Raw genomic sequence first — 16,581 nt, forward strand, 5'->3', positions numbered from 1 at the left:
GACATGGAGCCATTGATCACTACTCGTTGAGCCCTATGCTCTAGCCAGTTCACTATCCATTTTATAGTCCTTTCATCCAACCCATACTTCTTTAACTTGCTGATAAGAATACTGTGAGAAACCGTATCAAAAGCTTTGCTAAAGTCAAGGTATATCACATCCACCGCCTTCCCTACATCCACAGAGCCAGTCACCTCATCATAGAAAGCAATCAGGTTGGTGAGGCATGACTTTCCCTTGAAATGTAGAGTCCCCACTTTACTGTGTACAGAAAGTGTTGTAATGGTGGCACTTGTGAGGCTGGAGATGAGGTGCAATTTATCTAGCTATCTTTTTGAATGTCAACATCTACTGTTACGAAATAATTATTGTATGACCTCCCTTCCATAATTCCTACAACTGAAAATTTAACCGATAAAAATATTTTTAAAAAGATCTTTAAAATAATCAATATCTGTTCAAATTACAAAAAAATAAAGGGAAAATTCTACTAAGCCTAATAACAAATAATCCAAAAATAGGTACCCTAGCTTTAAAATCAGGGCCTTAATTATTTGACAGTGTCCCTCCTTTTTGCCAGGAAATTCCATAGCTCTAAAAATCTGCATGTCTTTTTATTATGAACAAATCTTCTATTCTTGCAATTTCAACAGAATTATTAAATCTATCAGCCACAGATGAATGTATCAATTTATCTTAATTTCCGAAATACATTGAGCCTCTTTCATTTAAAGCTTCATTTTCTGTCACTATGAAAGAAAAAGGGGTCTTTGCTGAGATTGATTTGAGTCAATTTAGCCCTTCATAAATTACCATCTCTGGACTGAAATCAAACACAGTGTTTCAGAGGGGATAAGCAAACAGATGAATGAAGTAGTCTTGTTTCCTGTAGATCAAGCACTGTGACTGTCTGCTGTGGCATAAGAGAGACAAAGGGCTTGCATAGCCACTGTCATCGCTCTTGGAAACTAGCATTTTCAAAAGGGGACCAAAAGAAAGAGGATGAATGCCGCCTCTGCTCTCTCCTGCAGAGAATTACAATACTACACAATTTCACTACACAACACTGAAAGGGATAAATGTATCCAACTGTAATGGAATCTCCAAGGGGGCATTTCCCCCCCTCCTCTAGTAGAAAGGACAAGAGGCTTCCAATATGGCTTTATTACTTAGCCTTTTGTAAATCAACAGTGAGAGGACAATGTCATGTATTGTGTGGTAACTGCCTGATAAACATAGTTTGATAGGTCTTTAAATAGCATAAAGTTGTTCAGATTTATGAAATTACTTAGTGAAAGTAAAACCAGATATGAATTGGAGCAGGGACTTTGGCTGCCTAAGATGCATTGTTTGCATGGTTCGCATGCATTGTTTGCACTACCACTTGCTGGACCCATGCTGAGGCCATTTAGTTTCTTTCAGTAGCAACCTGGACCATAAGACTCAATATGCTAATGCAAACTCAAAGGAAAATTGCAAATTAAACCAAAACTGAGTTAAACAGATTTTGGGTTGAATTCCCTCTACGGTGCAAGGGGGCATTCTGTACACAAATATATTTTAACTAACCTTTAAAAAATTCATTCCCTCTGTCTATGAAATCCACTGACACTTCCTGATTCACTGAACATAACTCGGGATGCATCATTCCATGGAAACACAGAAACAGAAGTCTCATGGGTTGCAATGACACCATGTTTGCTCAACAAATTTATGCCCCACCCAGACCAATGTCAGTGGTTATTCCTGAAATTAAAAAATGTCCTTGAGGCCTGAATGGCTCAGGCAATCAGCAGTGGTTAATATAACCTTCCCCATTGAGTAATGACCTGAAGTCATAACCGTCAGCTACTTACTATTCCAAATGTTTGGGGTTTCTGAGAAATGAGAGCAGTCAGAGTCTCTCTCTTTGCAGTCAGGAGTCAGACTGATTGATTAGAGACTAATCCATTCTCATTTTTGGCTTCACTAAGTCAGGGCTGAAACAACCAACTGGTAAGAATGGAGATGTTTGCATAGCCACTGCCTATGCTGTGCCTTTTCTGTGAAAAGAGAACTTCATCCATCAGAATCTTGACCCGACACTCTTAATGAGTTCTACGTGCACCAGAAAACAAAATGAAGCCAGAGTTCTGCAGATGTCAGTAAGGGGAAAAAACATATCAAAGTAGGAGGTGAAAGTTTTCACACACACTTCCATGGTTTCAGAAGAACGGAAAATTATAAAAGATATAGATATCTCAACAGCACTAAAGCCCGGCCAATACAGTTTCCTTATGTCATCCTCAACTGTCTAAGTATTTAACAGTGACAAACAGGATATGGAATGGCCTTATTCATATGAAATGAGCATTGTCAGAACCTCAAACACATACACACTGCCATTCTGGATTAGATCAGTTTTCCATCTAGACCAATATTGGCAGTAGCTGGGCACTTCAGAGGAAGTGCAAGAAACGGCATAGCTAGGAGAAATGTCTTCCTAATCCATATCAGAGCTCAGTTTATGCCCTGAAGTATGACAGTTTACATCTATTTTGATGTAAAAATATCCCAATACATCTGTGTTCTCACTGTCCATATAAATACCTAACCCTTTTATGAATCCTACCAAACTCCTGGCCCTACTGACATCCAGTGGGACTGAGGTGCACCAGTTAATGATGTATTGAGCATAAACACATTCCCTTTTTATGAGTTCTAAATGGCAGGCTCAGTGATATCATGGGAAATAGCACGCTCCTATCTACCTTTTCTTATGCCATACACTTTTTTATACCTCAAATGCTCTTTGTTCCACTCTTTAAACCAAGTCTCAATCTTTTCACTCCCTCCTCATATACAAGTCTTTACATGGGTGGGGGGCTGGGTTTGGTTTGCAATACTCATCCTGTACTCACCCCACAGGGGTACCATTTCAGATTGCAGTTGTGGAGGCAACTTTCAGTGGGGGCTCAGGGGCCACTTGGGTCCCTGGAAGCTCTTGTTTTTTTTGCAATGGCAGAGAACATTATTATGCCAGAAATTATTTTAGGGAGTCTTCGCTTCTGATGCTGGTGGGAACTCTTGACCATATTCTTATGTCTGTCTTCCCCTATTTCCACTCCTGTCCCCTGAAATTTCCCAGGCACTTGTACGTAGATAGGTGTCAAAAATTTAATCTGGATACTGTGTTGTGGCCACCATTTTAAGTAAGCGGCAACTGTCTCCTGATGGATAAGGGTGAAGGAGATAGAAGAATGATGGAGAAAAAAGGGTGAGAAGAGGAGGATGTGATAGGAAGGAAAGAGAAAAGGAGATGGGGGAGAGAAGAAAGTCAAGAAGGGGCACAAGAAAAGGGGAGGGGGCAGAGAAGAGATGATCAGCTTGTTTTCATGGGGAAATGCAGCCCTTTAACCCAGCAGCAGTAGCTGCTGTTGTTGAGGCACTTTGGCTCCAAGCAGCTCCTACTTCTGCGGTGCAGCAGACAATGGCCACCAGGATGGGGCTGAAGAAGATCCGGAAGATTCTGCCTTCCCCAAAGCCCCACATCGCTACACTCTGGGCTCTCCCCCCACTTTCCACCACCAAGATTCAACCGCCTGAGAGTCTATGAGGAAGAGCTAGGAATGATCGTTCCCTCAGTGGCCCCTGGAGCTGCCCGCACACCAGGGTGTAGAGACCTCAGAGGAACCTACCCTCTCTGTTGGAGCCTGGCTACCAGGCTCCCTATTCCCTTCTCCCAGGAAGAGGACAGTTCATCAGACTCGGTGTGTGGAGGAAATGGGCTGTGCCAGGGTCAGCATCTCAGGGAAGGTGCATGCTGAGGCTGAGGGAACTCCAGAAGTGGTGGCTTCCCCCCAGCACTTCCCAGGGCTTGGGGACTCTCTCCAGGGCCAGGCAGTGTCCACGAAACCTTGCGCAGAGCCCCTTCCCCAGCTGCAGCCACTGAACAGCCCCATGCTGTCAGGAAGGAACTCAGCAGGAGCAACCTCCCCATCCTCATCCCACAGCTCTGGACAACAGGACAGGCACCACAGGTGCTGCTGCCACTGATCCTTTCTATGTCTGCCCCCTCGCTCAACTCCTGGGAATCCTTCCTAAAATTAACAGGTGGCACGAAGCACAGGAGGTTGGCAACTGTTCACGCCATTTAAGTGCTCCCCTGCATTAGCTGTTCCTACAGCTCAAATCCTGTGTGGCTGGCTGGGCTCAGTTCCCTGCTCCAGATGTTGTGAACTCCAGGGTGGCAGTGCTGCTCAGGCTTGGCCCACCCCCACATTCCTGTGAGTGGCATTGCAATCTGGCACCCAGGGACATCACTCACTCAAATTTGGCCCAGCTTGCCCAGTCATCATGATGGACAGGAAGCTGGGCCAAATAATCAGCACTGTGACTCTGAGCACTAGAGGTCACAATGTCCAGAGTGGGGAACCAAGGCCAGCTAGCCCTGCTGGATCAGAAGTGCTGGCAATCCTTTTGGCTCATTCTTGCAGCCCCATTTTGGGACACCATCGACAGGCTGAGAAAACCTGTTTTAGATGAATGTGTATTACTGATTTAGAGAGAGGTATAATGTTCAGTATTTTCCAACCCATTCCTCACTTGCTTTTCCCACTGCTACTTCATGTTGAGCAGAAGTTTTCATTGAGCTGTTCATAGTGACAGATCTTTTTAGTGAAGGGTTATAATTACTTTGTAACTCAGTGGGTGTACGAGTAATTCAAATCATTCCTTCCAATGACCATTAGCTTAGATTTGTCACCAGTGAATTTCCTCTGCCACTGAGTCTTCAGAAAATGCTCACCTCTTTTATATCATTAGATACAAACACATTACATGATCACACAATACTATTTCCACAGGACCCCTACCTCATTCAATGCACATGATGGACCCACTCTAGAGATTAATCATGTTGTATAGTAAAGGAGGCTGCTTTCTTTACCAATGAAGTTGGAAGGTTCCCCTCCCCTTCATCCTCCCACTGGTTCCAAGTTACAATCTCCTTGTCTAGAGAGTCCCACTCTCCACACTTCTCATAATCTGTGTTCCCCCCACACTCTTCCCACATTTCCCTCACCAGCTCCCAGTCCCCATTCTTCTTCCCTTATCGCCATCAGTCCCAATCTACTTCTTTTCCTCCCCTGGTCCAACTTTTGTCTCCTCTGCATTCAACTCAGATGGCTTCATTCTCTAGCAGGGGGTTTCATCGACAGTACAGGAGACAGACTCCCTACTCTCAGTTCCAGTGCACAGTCCCATCCTAGCCTGCAGTGGCCGGTAGCAACCATTAGAGAAGAAGCCTGGCTTTGCTTCTGTAGCCTTGGCTTGGAGGGAGCACACTCACCTATTCTGTGGGCATGGCACATATGGAGTGTGGTCAGCACTAGCAGCTGTGGGGAATGGAGCATGCTCAATGAGGATGGAAGCTTTGGAAATTTTAGCTGCTAAAATCAAAGTCCAAGATGTGTGATTTTTCAAAGGCTTATAACTTGGCCACGCTTGGGTGATTTTCACAAGGACAGCAACAGGTACATCCATCAAGGCCTGCTCCAAAGCATGGGGATGCTAGAGCCTTTCAAAGAAAAGGTTGCCAGATATATTTTGAAACAACCTGGGCAAAATGTATTTTCCCCTAACCTTGTTCTTGAACACAACTGAACTATTTTGGCTGGAATTTCCAGAAATCATGCTCCTAAGGAAGATGCCCATCATAGAAAATTCCAGCCCAAACAGTTGAAGTTTGAGAAACTTATAAGCAACTGAAAACAGGAGCGTGTAATGGGAAACATCAAGCAACCTTACTAATAGGTGGAACTACCAGCCTTGCTTATATAGAACGGACTCAGTGGCACTACCATTAATATTTTGTCTCATTTCAAATTGACTATCACTAATGCTTTGCTTTCTGTGTCTTAGCTAGTTTTTAATTCAGGATAGTGCTATTCTTTGTATCTACTATCCTACAACCACCCATACCTTTCAAATATCTTGTCATATTTACACAAGAGGTAACTTGTGCTCCATGCCTCAGAGAGCTTCTTACTTTTCAAGATCTTTTCAAAGCAAAAGTAATTTTCAGAGAACATAGCTCACCTTAAAGGATATTTCATACTGTTCTCCTCCCCATATCTCCAGACCTGCATCATACCCTCCCAGCTCCCAGAACCACTTTCTATCGACTGCAAACAGTCCTCCAGCCATTACAGGAGACCTTAAGAAAAAACCAGACTCTGTATTACAAACATATTCAAGACACAGCGCTTCGGGTGAACATTAAAAAAAACAAGTTACCATTAATATTTCTCTCACCACCCACTCCTCCTGGTGCCTCTGCACTTTGGTCAGAGCATCTACCGGTTGTCCTTGCTTTTACACCCCTTTCCCACTCCTTGCCAACAGGAGGATTGGACAGGGCTCCCTTCGGAACCAATCAACGCCATTTCTCATATTGGCTACTTGGTTCACTGTTGAGTGACACAAGGAATTCCCTCTCCTGGAGGAACCCCAACATGTTACATATGCAATCCTCCTTGGCATGCCAGCCTGGGAAACAAGATAAGTTACTGGGCTTGCAATCAAAAAGTGGTTTTTCAGTTTTTTGCTACTGTTAATTTGACACAGTTCTATCGCCTTTAAGGCTGGCAGGCACAGCAACAACAAAACAGTTTTTAATCCAAATGGTTATTTCTGTAATCCACAACAATCATCAAAATTGCTCTAATTATTCTACAGGGTTTTACCTGAGAATGACGTATGAGCTATTTGTTAGTTGTTCGTGTCCTTCATGCCATGCCACAAATTTATGTTCCAAGGATCTTGGTAACATTAGACATTACACATTACAATTTTCATTAACTTAATGTCTGCGGAGATTAAGTTTGCAAAAAGTAGCCATAGAAAGAGACTGTGTCCAGTTACTGGTCTGAATGAAACCTATTACTGAAAATAAATAGCTGCTAGAAACAGAGGGTAGCTTACCACCAACTTGAGACTCCTATTACAACAAGGTGTAAGCAACTCTGTAACAGGGCACCTTTTGTTAGCCATCTATCATCACTCTGCATTTCAACAACTTACTCAAAGGGGTCACTAGGATCACGTTTCTGTAATTCAGGAGGGATAGGGATCCGCTTGTAATACATCTCCCAATCAAATGCCCCTCGCATTGCATCTCCAGCTTGGGTCTCATATCCAAAGTGGTCATGGTCAATTACGTCAATCATTGGGCACACAATAGTCTTGCGGTTCCGAGCAATGCGGTCTGAGGATCACAGAGAAATAAGTTAGGAAGCATGTAGCTACTGGTCACTTTTACCAATAGTTACAAGAAAAGTATCTAGAGATATGAAACCAATATTAAAACAAGAGCCTAGTTTCTCTATCATCATAGAACAACCACCACACAACTAGTTATAACTCTACCACCAAAGTCCAACTTTAATGCATCACTAAACACCTGCAGATCTAGGGAAGCTGCCTCATCACAGAATGGATGCATTTTCTGCCTTGTGCTTCTGTTTTTCCCTAAAATTGCACGTCAGTTTAGTATATATGAGAATGAGGAACCAATTATACTGGCCAGAATTAATTGAGATTGATATTTTCCAGGTAATTGTGCACCTCAGTTCTGATCTGTGCTACCCTTTACCCTCAAACTAAAAGGACATATCTGCATTGCAATCATGGGATGAAATTGCAGCTTGTGTAGATGTACCTGAGCTAGCTTTAATCTAGCTAGCTTGTGTATTGGTAGGAGAAAAGATACAACAGCACAGATGTCAGTGTGGGCTAGCCAACCAAGTAATTACGCAGAGTTCTGGGTGAGCTTGCACAGCCCTTGTTGAAATCCATGCTGTTGCAGCTTCACTGCTACCTGTACCTGAGCTAACAAGGTTAAAGCTCACTCAGGTATGTCTATATGAGATTCAGTTACATTCCATGACTTCAGACATACTGGAAAGCTTTCCTTGGACAGAACTCCACGTTGCACCAAATTATCTGATGTTATATGTATTTATGACATCAACAAATTATTTATCCTAAATTATACCCACATGGTACAGAAAAATAAGGCACTCACTATGGTGACAGTCACTCTATGGTGTGACAGAAAAAATAAACACATCACAAATGGAAACAAAATAGCTGGACATCTCCCCACCCTTCCCATTGGTCCTCTGCCACTTAAATACCAGACTAAACAGATTGTCTTTCATGTTCTAAAGACTTTGCGGAGTCCACAAAACTCATTTTAACAAGTGACCTGGATATGAACTCCTTCTGCATTGGCTGAAAGCTAGTGCAAAAACCCATTATGCCACCTAACCCCAGGAAGCTTTGAAGTGTCGTGCCAGAATCTGGCAGGAAGTGATTCAGACTAATGGCATAACTCATCTTGGCAGGCTCTAGAAACATACATCTGCGCCTTCTCTCAATCTTTTCTTCCAGCTGAAAAATACTGAGACAGGATTAGTTCCAACCTAGACATCTGGAACTTCAATACTTATTTTATTAACAAGTTTTCTTAACTAGAAATTAACTTTAAGAACCAAAGTGACGGGTAATATATTTCAGTTTCCAATGAACATTTGTAACAAAAATGTTTTATATTTTTAATTTGAAGCATACTGTACGTGTTCTCATTTAAATGGCATTTGGACAACTTTTGTCTCCATTTCCTGGGGCTCAGGAAGTTGCAAATGTTTTACACCATGCAAAATTAATACCAGACACACAAACTGACAGACGGTGAAAGTAACAGCATTACTATTTGAGAACCCAGCAGACCATTTTTCATTTCAGTTTGTGACTGCATTTTTCTTCACCTCCTGGTGTATACTGTTGCTATTATTTGCTAGACAGATGCCATGTTTCACCCCAGAGGTGGCTGCATTCCAATGGCACATATGTCACTTGAAATAAGCTTGTAGAGCAGTCTGATATTCCTCAGGACTAAAGATGCTATATAAACAAACTGCCTTGCAACCTTAAGTAAACAAGATACTACCAGGTGCCCATTATAAGTCATGTGGCTGGTTTAGTGGGCACAGACTTTCTGGTCCTACAAGTGTCCAGAATCCAAATCCTGGCACTGGTCACATGCAAAAAAACCAGGTTGAGTGGTCTCATCCCACTTTCTATTTGAGCATTGCGCAAAACTTGCAGGTCGGCACAAGTGGAAGTCTCATCTAAAGAAAGGTCCAGAATGAGACTAATAGGGCACTTGGGTGGAGCACGTCAGAATTAAGATGCACAGGAAAAAAGCCAGTTTCCTTGAAAAGAAGACATTGTCCATTTAATAACATACATATGAAAGAATTTACTTTATGAAACTGCACCCCTGTTAAAGGCTATTTTAAACACTACTTTGTAAAGGATCACATACATTCTAGGTGTACATTGCAGCAGTTCACATTATCCACAAAAAATGATTTTCCACATGCTTGTAGATTATGAAGTTACCTTAAATATATTTCCATAGAAAAAAAGAGTCAAGAGCTATTTAAAAACTACAAGCTTAGCTTTATGTCCTACAACTAATTTCTCTTTACGAGCTGCTGAATGACTACATGAATGGCTTACTCTTCCAGCAAACTATAAATTATGCAAGATTTCTCTTAGTGGGGAGGTAACAGAACATGATCTCTGCTTTTAATTAAACAAACTGTTTAAGGGGAAATTGTGGGGTTTTATAGCTCTTGCATGGAGAAATGCATTTTTCTCAAGGCTACATGTCATTGACAGCTCTCCTTGGATTTTCTTTAGAAAGTCAGTTTTCTCTTTTGGACATTTCTGAATGAGACGACAGCAGCCTGGACATACAATAAACCATATGCCGACATCTGTCATCAGCTTTCTACCAGGCTGAAGATCAGCTTTAGGAAACATTTCAAACAACCTCCTTACCTAGCAGAGGTGGCAGCCAGTTCACGTTGGCCTCGCAGTGAGAGTCCAAGAATGTGATAACATCCCCTATTGCCACAGAGGCCCCCAGCATTCGAGTTCTTATTAGCCCTTCTCTCTTCTTGGTGCGCAGGATTCGCACATTTGGGAACTGGGCCATGTAGTCTTCCAAGCGTTTCTTCAGATGTTCTGCGTAAAAGAGTAAAGTTAAAGAAGACAAACAATCACTCCTTAAGATGTAGCTCCCTCCTTTTTTGTTAGACAGCTGTCTTTGGAGCATTATATTGAACAACCTCTAACGAGTGCACTAACAGGAAAGAGTGTCTAGGCAAGATGGAAGGAGAAGTAGGTGTAATCTTTGAATGGTGGGTTCAAAATTTACTCATAGATTTGGACCACAGAAACAGGATAAAGAAGGATGGAGGAGCTTAAGACTAGAAAAAATCTGGAAGACAAGAGAACACACAAAAGAGCAAAAGCTAATTAGCAGAACCTTGGGATAAAAATGGAACTACTGACTAACAGCAGGGATGCTCATGAGAGCAGGAAACCAAGCTTTTTCAGGAACTGGATCAACCCACTCACTATGCCAAAAAAGCACAGAAAGAGCACAGACCTCACCACTTTCAGAATTGTATACCGCATACTGAATTAGTTTTTCCTGAATTTCTTCAAGCACACAAGCACCCACCCCCAAATATAACCAAACAAAAGGAAAAAAATTCTAGCCAAGCAGATTCTATAAGCTGGGAGGGTGCAGAGACGATTACTGAATACCTGATTGCAACTCAGATGCTACAGTGATGGGGCAATACAAGTGTGACAGACTGTACCCCATGTTCACCACTTTTACAAAACTATGATCAATTTTGTACAAAGTATGCCTTGTGAGGTATCATCTGAAAACTCAAATCTACTGAACATCATTGTTCTGATAAAAAGTTACAACACTGTATGTAAAGTTATACGATTCTACTGTAGGACATCGCTGAGATATGCTCCAAGTTTAGAAAAGCAGCCCACCTTTAATGCTGCCAGCAGTTGCGTTCATTCAAAACTAGCCAAAATCTAGCCTTGAATTCCTTTTAAATATTTTTAGAGTGTTCCTTGTGTAAACTTGACATTTTTCTTCTTCAGAGCCTGATTTAAAATCTCCAATAGCTTCAATAAGATCAAACTTATTTTGGTGTTTGTCTGACATATTTGTACAGCTGGAGCAATTAAAATAATGAAAAATATTAAAATCAGGTTAGTCTACTCAGTAAAACTTTTACTATTTATTGCTTTCTAGCAAGGACTAATACCTTTTTCAAGTCATTTCTGAACAGATCCTCTGCAGCAACCAGGAATCAATTTTCTCTAATTGAATGGATAAATCTTTCAAAAAAGCGACTCTCTGGGAGACCAGACAAGATATTAACACTCATTCCTCATGCAGCATTGTATAGGCAGTGACTGTTAATTAAAAAAATAGTAAAAAATCACAACCATCATTCATTTAGTGCAACCGTGCCATTCCTTGTCATTCTGGAATAAAAAATTCCCCACTCTGTGGCCAAAAAAAGTCATCCAAAGCCAAGTTCAAGGTATAAATTGTATGTTTGGTCCAATAATCTAAAATCAGAGTAAGGTAACTATTTTCAAGACATCTGATACCGATTTACATAGTAATAAAAAGGAAAGAAAAGAAAAGCAGGAGCTATGGGTCTGATCCTCCCAATATTGACTTCATTAGGACTACAGTGTTTTCACAATCAGGCCCTACAGCAATAATTGCATCTAAACCAGTTTCCTCCAAAAAACATTAATGGTCTTGAAAGACTGCTGAAATTTCATAGAATCTTAAATGTTCAGAGGTAATTATACAGCTTCTCATTGATTATGATGAGGCCTGTTTATCTCCCACTTGTATTCCAATACCTTGTATGCACTAGCATTTTCTTAATGTCTGTCTTGTTCTATAAATCACTGCAGCTTCAGCAGTGGTGGCACTTGCTGACACTAGTGTAGACCAGCTTCCAGCATTCCACCAACATGCCACCTACCCTGCGGAGAGAAGGATCCAGTAGAGGTACCCACTTTATTCTAGCACTGTCTTTGGTGGAGCTGAACTAGGGGAATTACAGCAACCACAGAATAATTTAAGAACACAGCATAGGCATATTTCTCCATATCTGATGTGATAGCTGTTTCTATAGCAACCATGATGTCAAGGAAAGATGGATAATTAGCAGCAGCTAATAAATGAACAGCTAAGATTAAGAACAGTTTGCATGAAGTTACTCTAGTAGGATATGAGAGAGAGAGAGAGAGAGAGAGAGAGAGAGAGAGAGAGAGGACACGAGTAGCCAAATTTTCCCAAAAAAATTATTTCCAGAGAACATCAAGTTTTCTAATCCAACTAGATTCCCTTACGGCATCTATCACTGTAGCATCAAAAGGTCAAGTTTTTCACCCTCTATTTAGTTTTCAGGGTAAAGAGCATCGATCTCTTTATATTGCACAAAATATAAACAGTCACGGGAATTCAAATAATATAAGCAGTGGGCAGCATGGATCAGCATTTATGTTGTGCTCGTCAGTACCTAGGCTGGCCTAGACAAGCTAACGATCCAACCAGCAGACCAAATTTGGTGATGAATCCTGGTCATGTGCCACCTGAGGCATGTTGCACATATGCTAAGAAGCAATGAAATTTATCTTTTCCTAAATGCAGCCATGATGCAATACAGTAAGTGACATTATAGGTAGCATTATCTGAAGGAGATGGACATAAGTGGGCTTTGAAGAACACCATAGTGTCCTGCTGTTTGGCTGCATTGATAAGGCAGGCAGGCTGGCATGCAGACAATGTTTGAGACACCTTCCAGTTGTATTTATTGTCCTCCCAGCATGTGACTGGGCTTTGGTATAAGTGTCTCATTCCCAACCATCAAATAATAAAGTGAAAAAACCAAGGAGCAGTAGCTTAGAGCTCTCAGATCATTACAAAGGTGCTTTTCTTCACTGGTTGTAATAGTCCTTCAGAAGCCTACAACTCAGGAAGGTTCTCTCCCCACCTGTTATACATCTTTAAAGCTACCCATTACTATGAGGTTGGTCATGACTATTAGCTGCTGGCTTCAGAATCTGAACTACCTTTTGTCATGCAAAGCCCTGTAAACTAGGTGCAACAGAGATGGCAAGTCCCTGGACAAATCTTATTAAATGAAGTTTAAGTATCTTATGAGTTCATTGCATTAAAAATGCAAAATGTTTATGTTTTATTGAAGGATTGTATGTAACGTCTCAGGGAGGGGGCGGGGAGGAGAGAAGTATTATGAGCTTCAAAGAACAACGTGCCAGACAAGAATGAGCTTTTGAAATTTGGTGGCTTTCCCAGGAAATCTCTAGGTATATGCAAATATACCATGTCCAGTTATGCAAAAACTCCGCTTTTTTAAGTTTTGCCCTGAGAAGTGGACTTTCGTCTGCTGATCACCTCTTACATGAGGACAAGATCGGAGGCCCAAACTGTATAAAGGAGTAACGCATAGACTCATGGGGATGTTTGTTCTCTGCTAATAGTCATTATGAACTTTTGATCACAGAAAAACCTCTTGGTGAGCTTGGAAGATCTGATCACCTGCCAGAACCCTTGCTGGAGTTGTGGTGATCTCTGGTAAGATTTTTAGCATATGTGTATGTTCTTTTGTTGTTTTTAATAGGTTTTCTTTGTAATGCTTTTACCTTAAGAATGAGTGTGCTTGCTTAGGAACAGCTGTGCATTATCCCATAACTGTGGGCAACTGTTTACAACCTCTGAGGAGAAAACAAAACAGGCCTGCTTAGCCAATCTGACTTGCTGGGGAATTCACAGTCCAGTCTGAAATACCCCAGACCAAAGCAAGTGAGAAACACATCTCTGCCCAAGAGAGGTGACAGCTCGGGAGCCAGAAGTCACAGTAGGTGCCCTTGGTGGACCACAGAGAGGGAATACAGGTGCAGTTTCCCTGAGCTATCATGCTAGGAAGACCTCCTTAAACTGCATTAATGGGTGAGAGAGGCACTGAAAGTTAGTGCTGCACATCAGCAGATGCAGTATTGTTGAGGTTAGACAAGATGTAGTGCTCTCTCCTTTGCCAACTGGAAGAGATGTGTCATAGCTGCCACATCTCCAACAGCTGTAGAAAAGTTCACACATCAACACAACATTTTATTGCAAGTTTAAGACTGTGGTTTACTGAAGTGCAAACTAGTAAGGCTCTACTATGCTTGTTGATGTGATTTCCCCTACCAAAAAAGTGTTGTCGGGTTAATGACAACGCTCATGAGCAAATTTCCAATTAAAAATTGCGTTTTTCTAATAGGAAAGAGGGCAAAAATAGAGAAGGGAATAAGAAATGACAGTACTGGTATGCTCTCCTTTGCTCTAATTGTTGGACCACATGATGCTCAGATGCCAACATTAAGAATGAGACAACCATCTTCTATCAAAATTAATTATGACAATATTTTAAATTTTTGTTTTTAAAAGAAAACCTCAAACAAGTTTGAAACTAGGTATTAATTGCTACAAATGTTATGGTGCTTTAGAAAAACATATTATGGCACCTTGACGCAGTGATTTTTATTACAAGAGCAATTTTCTTTAATGAAAGGTAACAGAAGGCTGAACGGCCTCAAGACAGGGTCTCCTGGAGGCATTTTGATTGGCACAAAGTCTAAGCACATGTATGTGTGCAACACTTACGTTCCTTTGCACTGCACATCTGCTCCATTTGACTTAAACATGGGACTGACATTTACAAGAATCATGGATCAGACATGGTCTGAAACCTTGTATGTGTTAGTAAGGTATTAGCTATGTTGTAGCTTTCTGTTGGAAATGGCAATAAGGAGAAGTCACTTTTCCTTCTGACACTGAAAAATAAGAGGTCTTATTTTAAAACCAATTTTAGTTTGACCTTCAAGATTTGACCTTCAAGATTCACACCACAGAAAGCATGGAGTGCATGATTTTAGCATGTGCAAGCACACACATGCACAGAATGTTCCACCCTCTTAAATCAATTCAAACCCACCAGGAATATCCAAGCTAACAACTAAATCCCAAAACTTTTCTTTGGCAATAGAATTTTGGCAATACAAAGTCCCATCGCACTTACAGTGAATAATAGCCAGTTTCCTACCTCTTGGTGTGATGGCATTTTAGATGCAATTTGGACAAGGATAAAGGGGAGCAGTGGGATTATAAGCACCGTCAGGAGAGAGAGCCACCTTTTATGCTTTGAAAATTCATAAAACTGCCTCCCCTTGCAGGTGAAGAGCATCAAGGACACAACTGAGGTAATAGAAGAGAAAAGTTCCCAATTTGTGGTTAAAACCTCCATTACAGATTAGCAGAGACATAATTCCCTTTTAAGCAACTGGTACAGAAAGCAAGCTCAGCTCTCTATTTTCCAGACGTTACCTTGGCCAGCTTCCAAGTGCTCACACTCCTAAGGTAACTGTTTGTCTTGCATCTGTTTTCAAAATTACACTCCCCCCTTCATTCCTTCCCTCCCACACATGCTCTTGTTTAAGATAACAAATGACTCCATTCGTCTTTTACTTAGATATTTAGTCCTAACGTGCCATTTAACAATTTAAGAATGAATTACATTCCTTCCTGAATCAATCACCTCTGCAAATCAGGGCTCCCTGAGATAGAAAGCACTTCATCATTGAAATTAACTCCTCTACCTGTTTTGGTAAAGATGAGCAATCCTTTTAAACAGGAAAATGTGCTTTTATCCAAACAGACAGCACTTACACTAGTTTTAATTTTATTTCATTGTTTTCATCCTTTGTTCAATTGGTGGGAGGAAAATAAATTGATTTAATAACCACACACTAACACTTTCAATAACAGCAGCTACACCATTAAGCTAATCACAGTTTTTCCCATTTTCTTTTCACCTTCCATGCTGAATCTGTTTGAAAACCAGAAGGGCCCTGAAAAAGGAAATTGCTGTTGCTCTGTGAGAAGGATTGCACTACAGAAAATACATTATGAAAAACTAAGACTGTCATAGGATTTGCATTCCTAGATGACACATTGCTCATATGTGGCAGGACACAGGGAGAGCTGGCGCACAGTTCTCAAAAGTTCCTGGAACTCATTACCCATCCCTCCCTCTTAGAAAGAGGCAGGGAAGTATGTTACAGAATGCAGAGCTTTGAAGCGCTTTTAGGAAAGAAGAGAGTGAAAAAGCTCTATGCTTGTTGACCAAGAAGCTGTTTTCAGGCAACACAGCATAGTTTTTTATACTTCAGTTACTACAGAGTATAGCATACAGGCCATTAAATACTTAATTCAGAATTTCTATAGCAATGACAATGGACAGGAAAGCCACCATTTGTAGAGCCCTTCACAGATACAAAATTTGTACCTGCAAACATAGTCTGCAGATATCTGTAGATTTGCAGGGTTCTAACCATCTGCTTTCCCCTAGAGCCCTTAATTTAGTAGTTATGTGCTACGATCCCTCAAGCCTTTTCAAATAGCTATTCTTGATTAGCCAGTTGTCTAACTAGGGGAACACACAGTCTCATTCAATGATACTTTCCTTTCAATGGCTAAAACACCCATGAACACATTCACTTTAATGCATCAAAAATACAAAGACATGTCTTCATGCCAATCATATCAACATTTATGAGGACCAGGAA

At 41.1% G+C, this 16,581-nt stretch overlaps 1 protein-coding gene and 1 non-coding gene across 2 annotated transcripts in view; both read right to left on the reverse strand.

Annotated features, from left to right (window-relative positions):
- Positions 1 to 16,581, reverse strand: part of GALNT10 (polypeptide N-acetylgalactosaminyltransferase 10) — a 128,798-nt gene that overhangs the window by 33,365 nt on the left and 78,852 nt on the right. Inside the window, exons 5-7 of the mRNA XM_067566385.1 lie at positions 9,892 to 10,077; positions 7,063 to 7,246; positions 6,079 to 6,196 (exon numbers count right to left, since the gene is read on the reverse strand). Coding sequence (XP_067422486.1) covers positions 6,079 to 6,196; positions 7,063 to 7,246; positions 9,892 to 10,077 — 488 coding nt within the window. The remainder of the gene's footprint in view (positions 1 to 6,078; positions 6,197 to 7,062; positions 7,247 to 9,891; positions 10,078 to 16,581) is intronic.
- On the reverse strand, positions 13,994 to 14,064 carry LOC137166009 (small nucleolar RNA SNORA17). Its single transcript, XR_010923533.1, has one exon. It is a non-coding gene; the product is annotated as a small nucleolar RNA SNORA17 (small nucleolar RNA).

The sequence above is a fragment of the Emydura macquarii genome, unplaced genomic scaffold, assembly GCF_026122565.2.
Source record: "Emydura macquarii macquarii isolate MOO-44397 ecotype Brisbane River unplaced genomic scaffold, CSIRO-AGI_Emac_v2 contig_2768, whole genome shotgun sequence".
Taxonomy (NCBI): domain Eukaryota; kingdom Metazoa; phylum Chordata; order Testudines; family Chelidae; genus Emydura; species Emydura macquarii.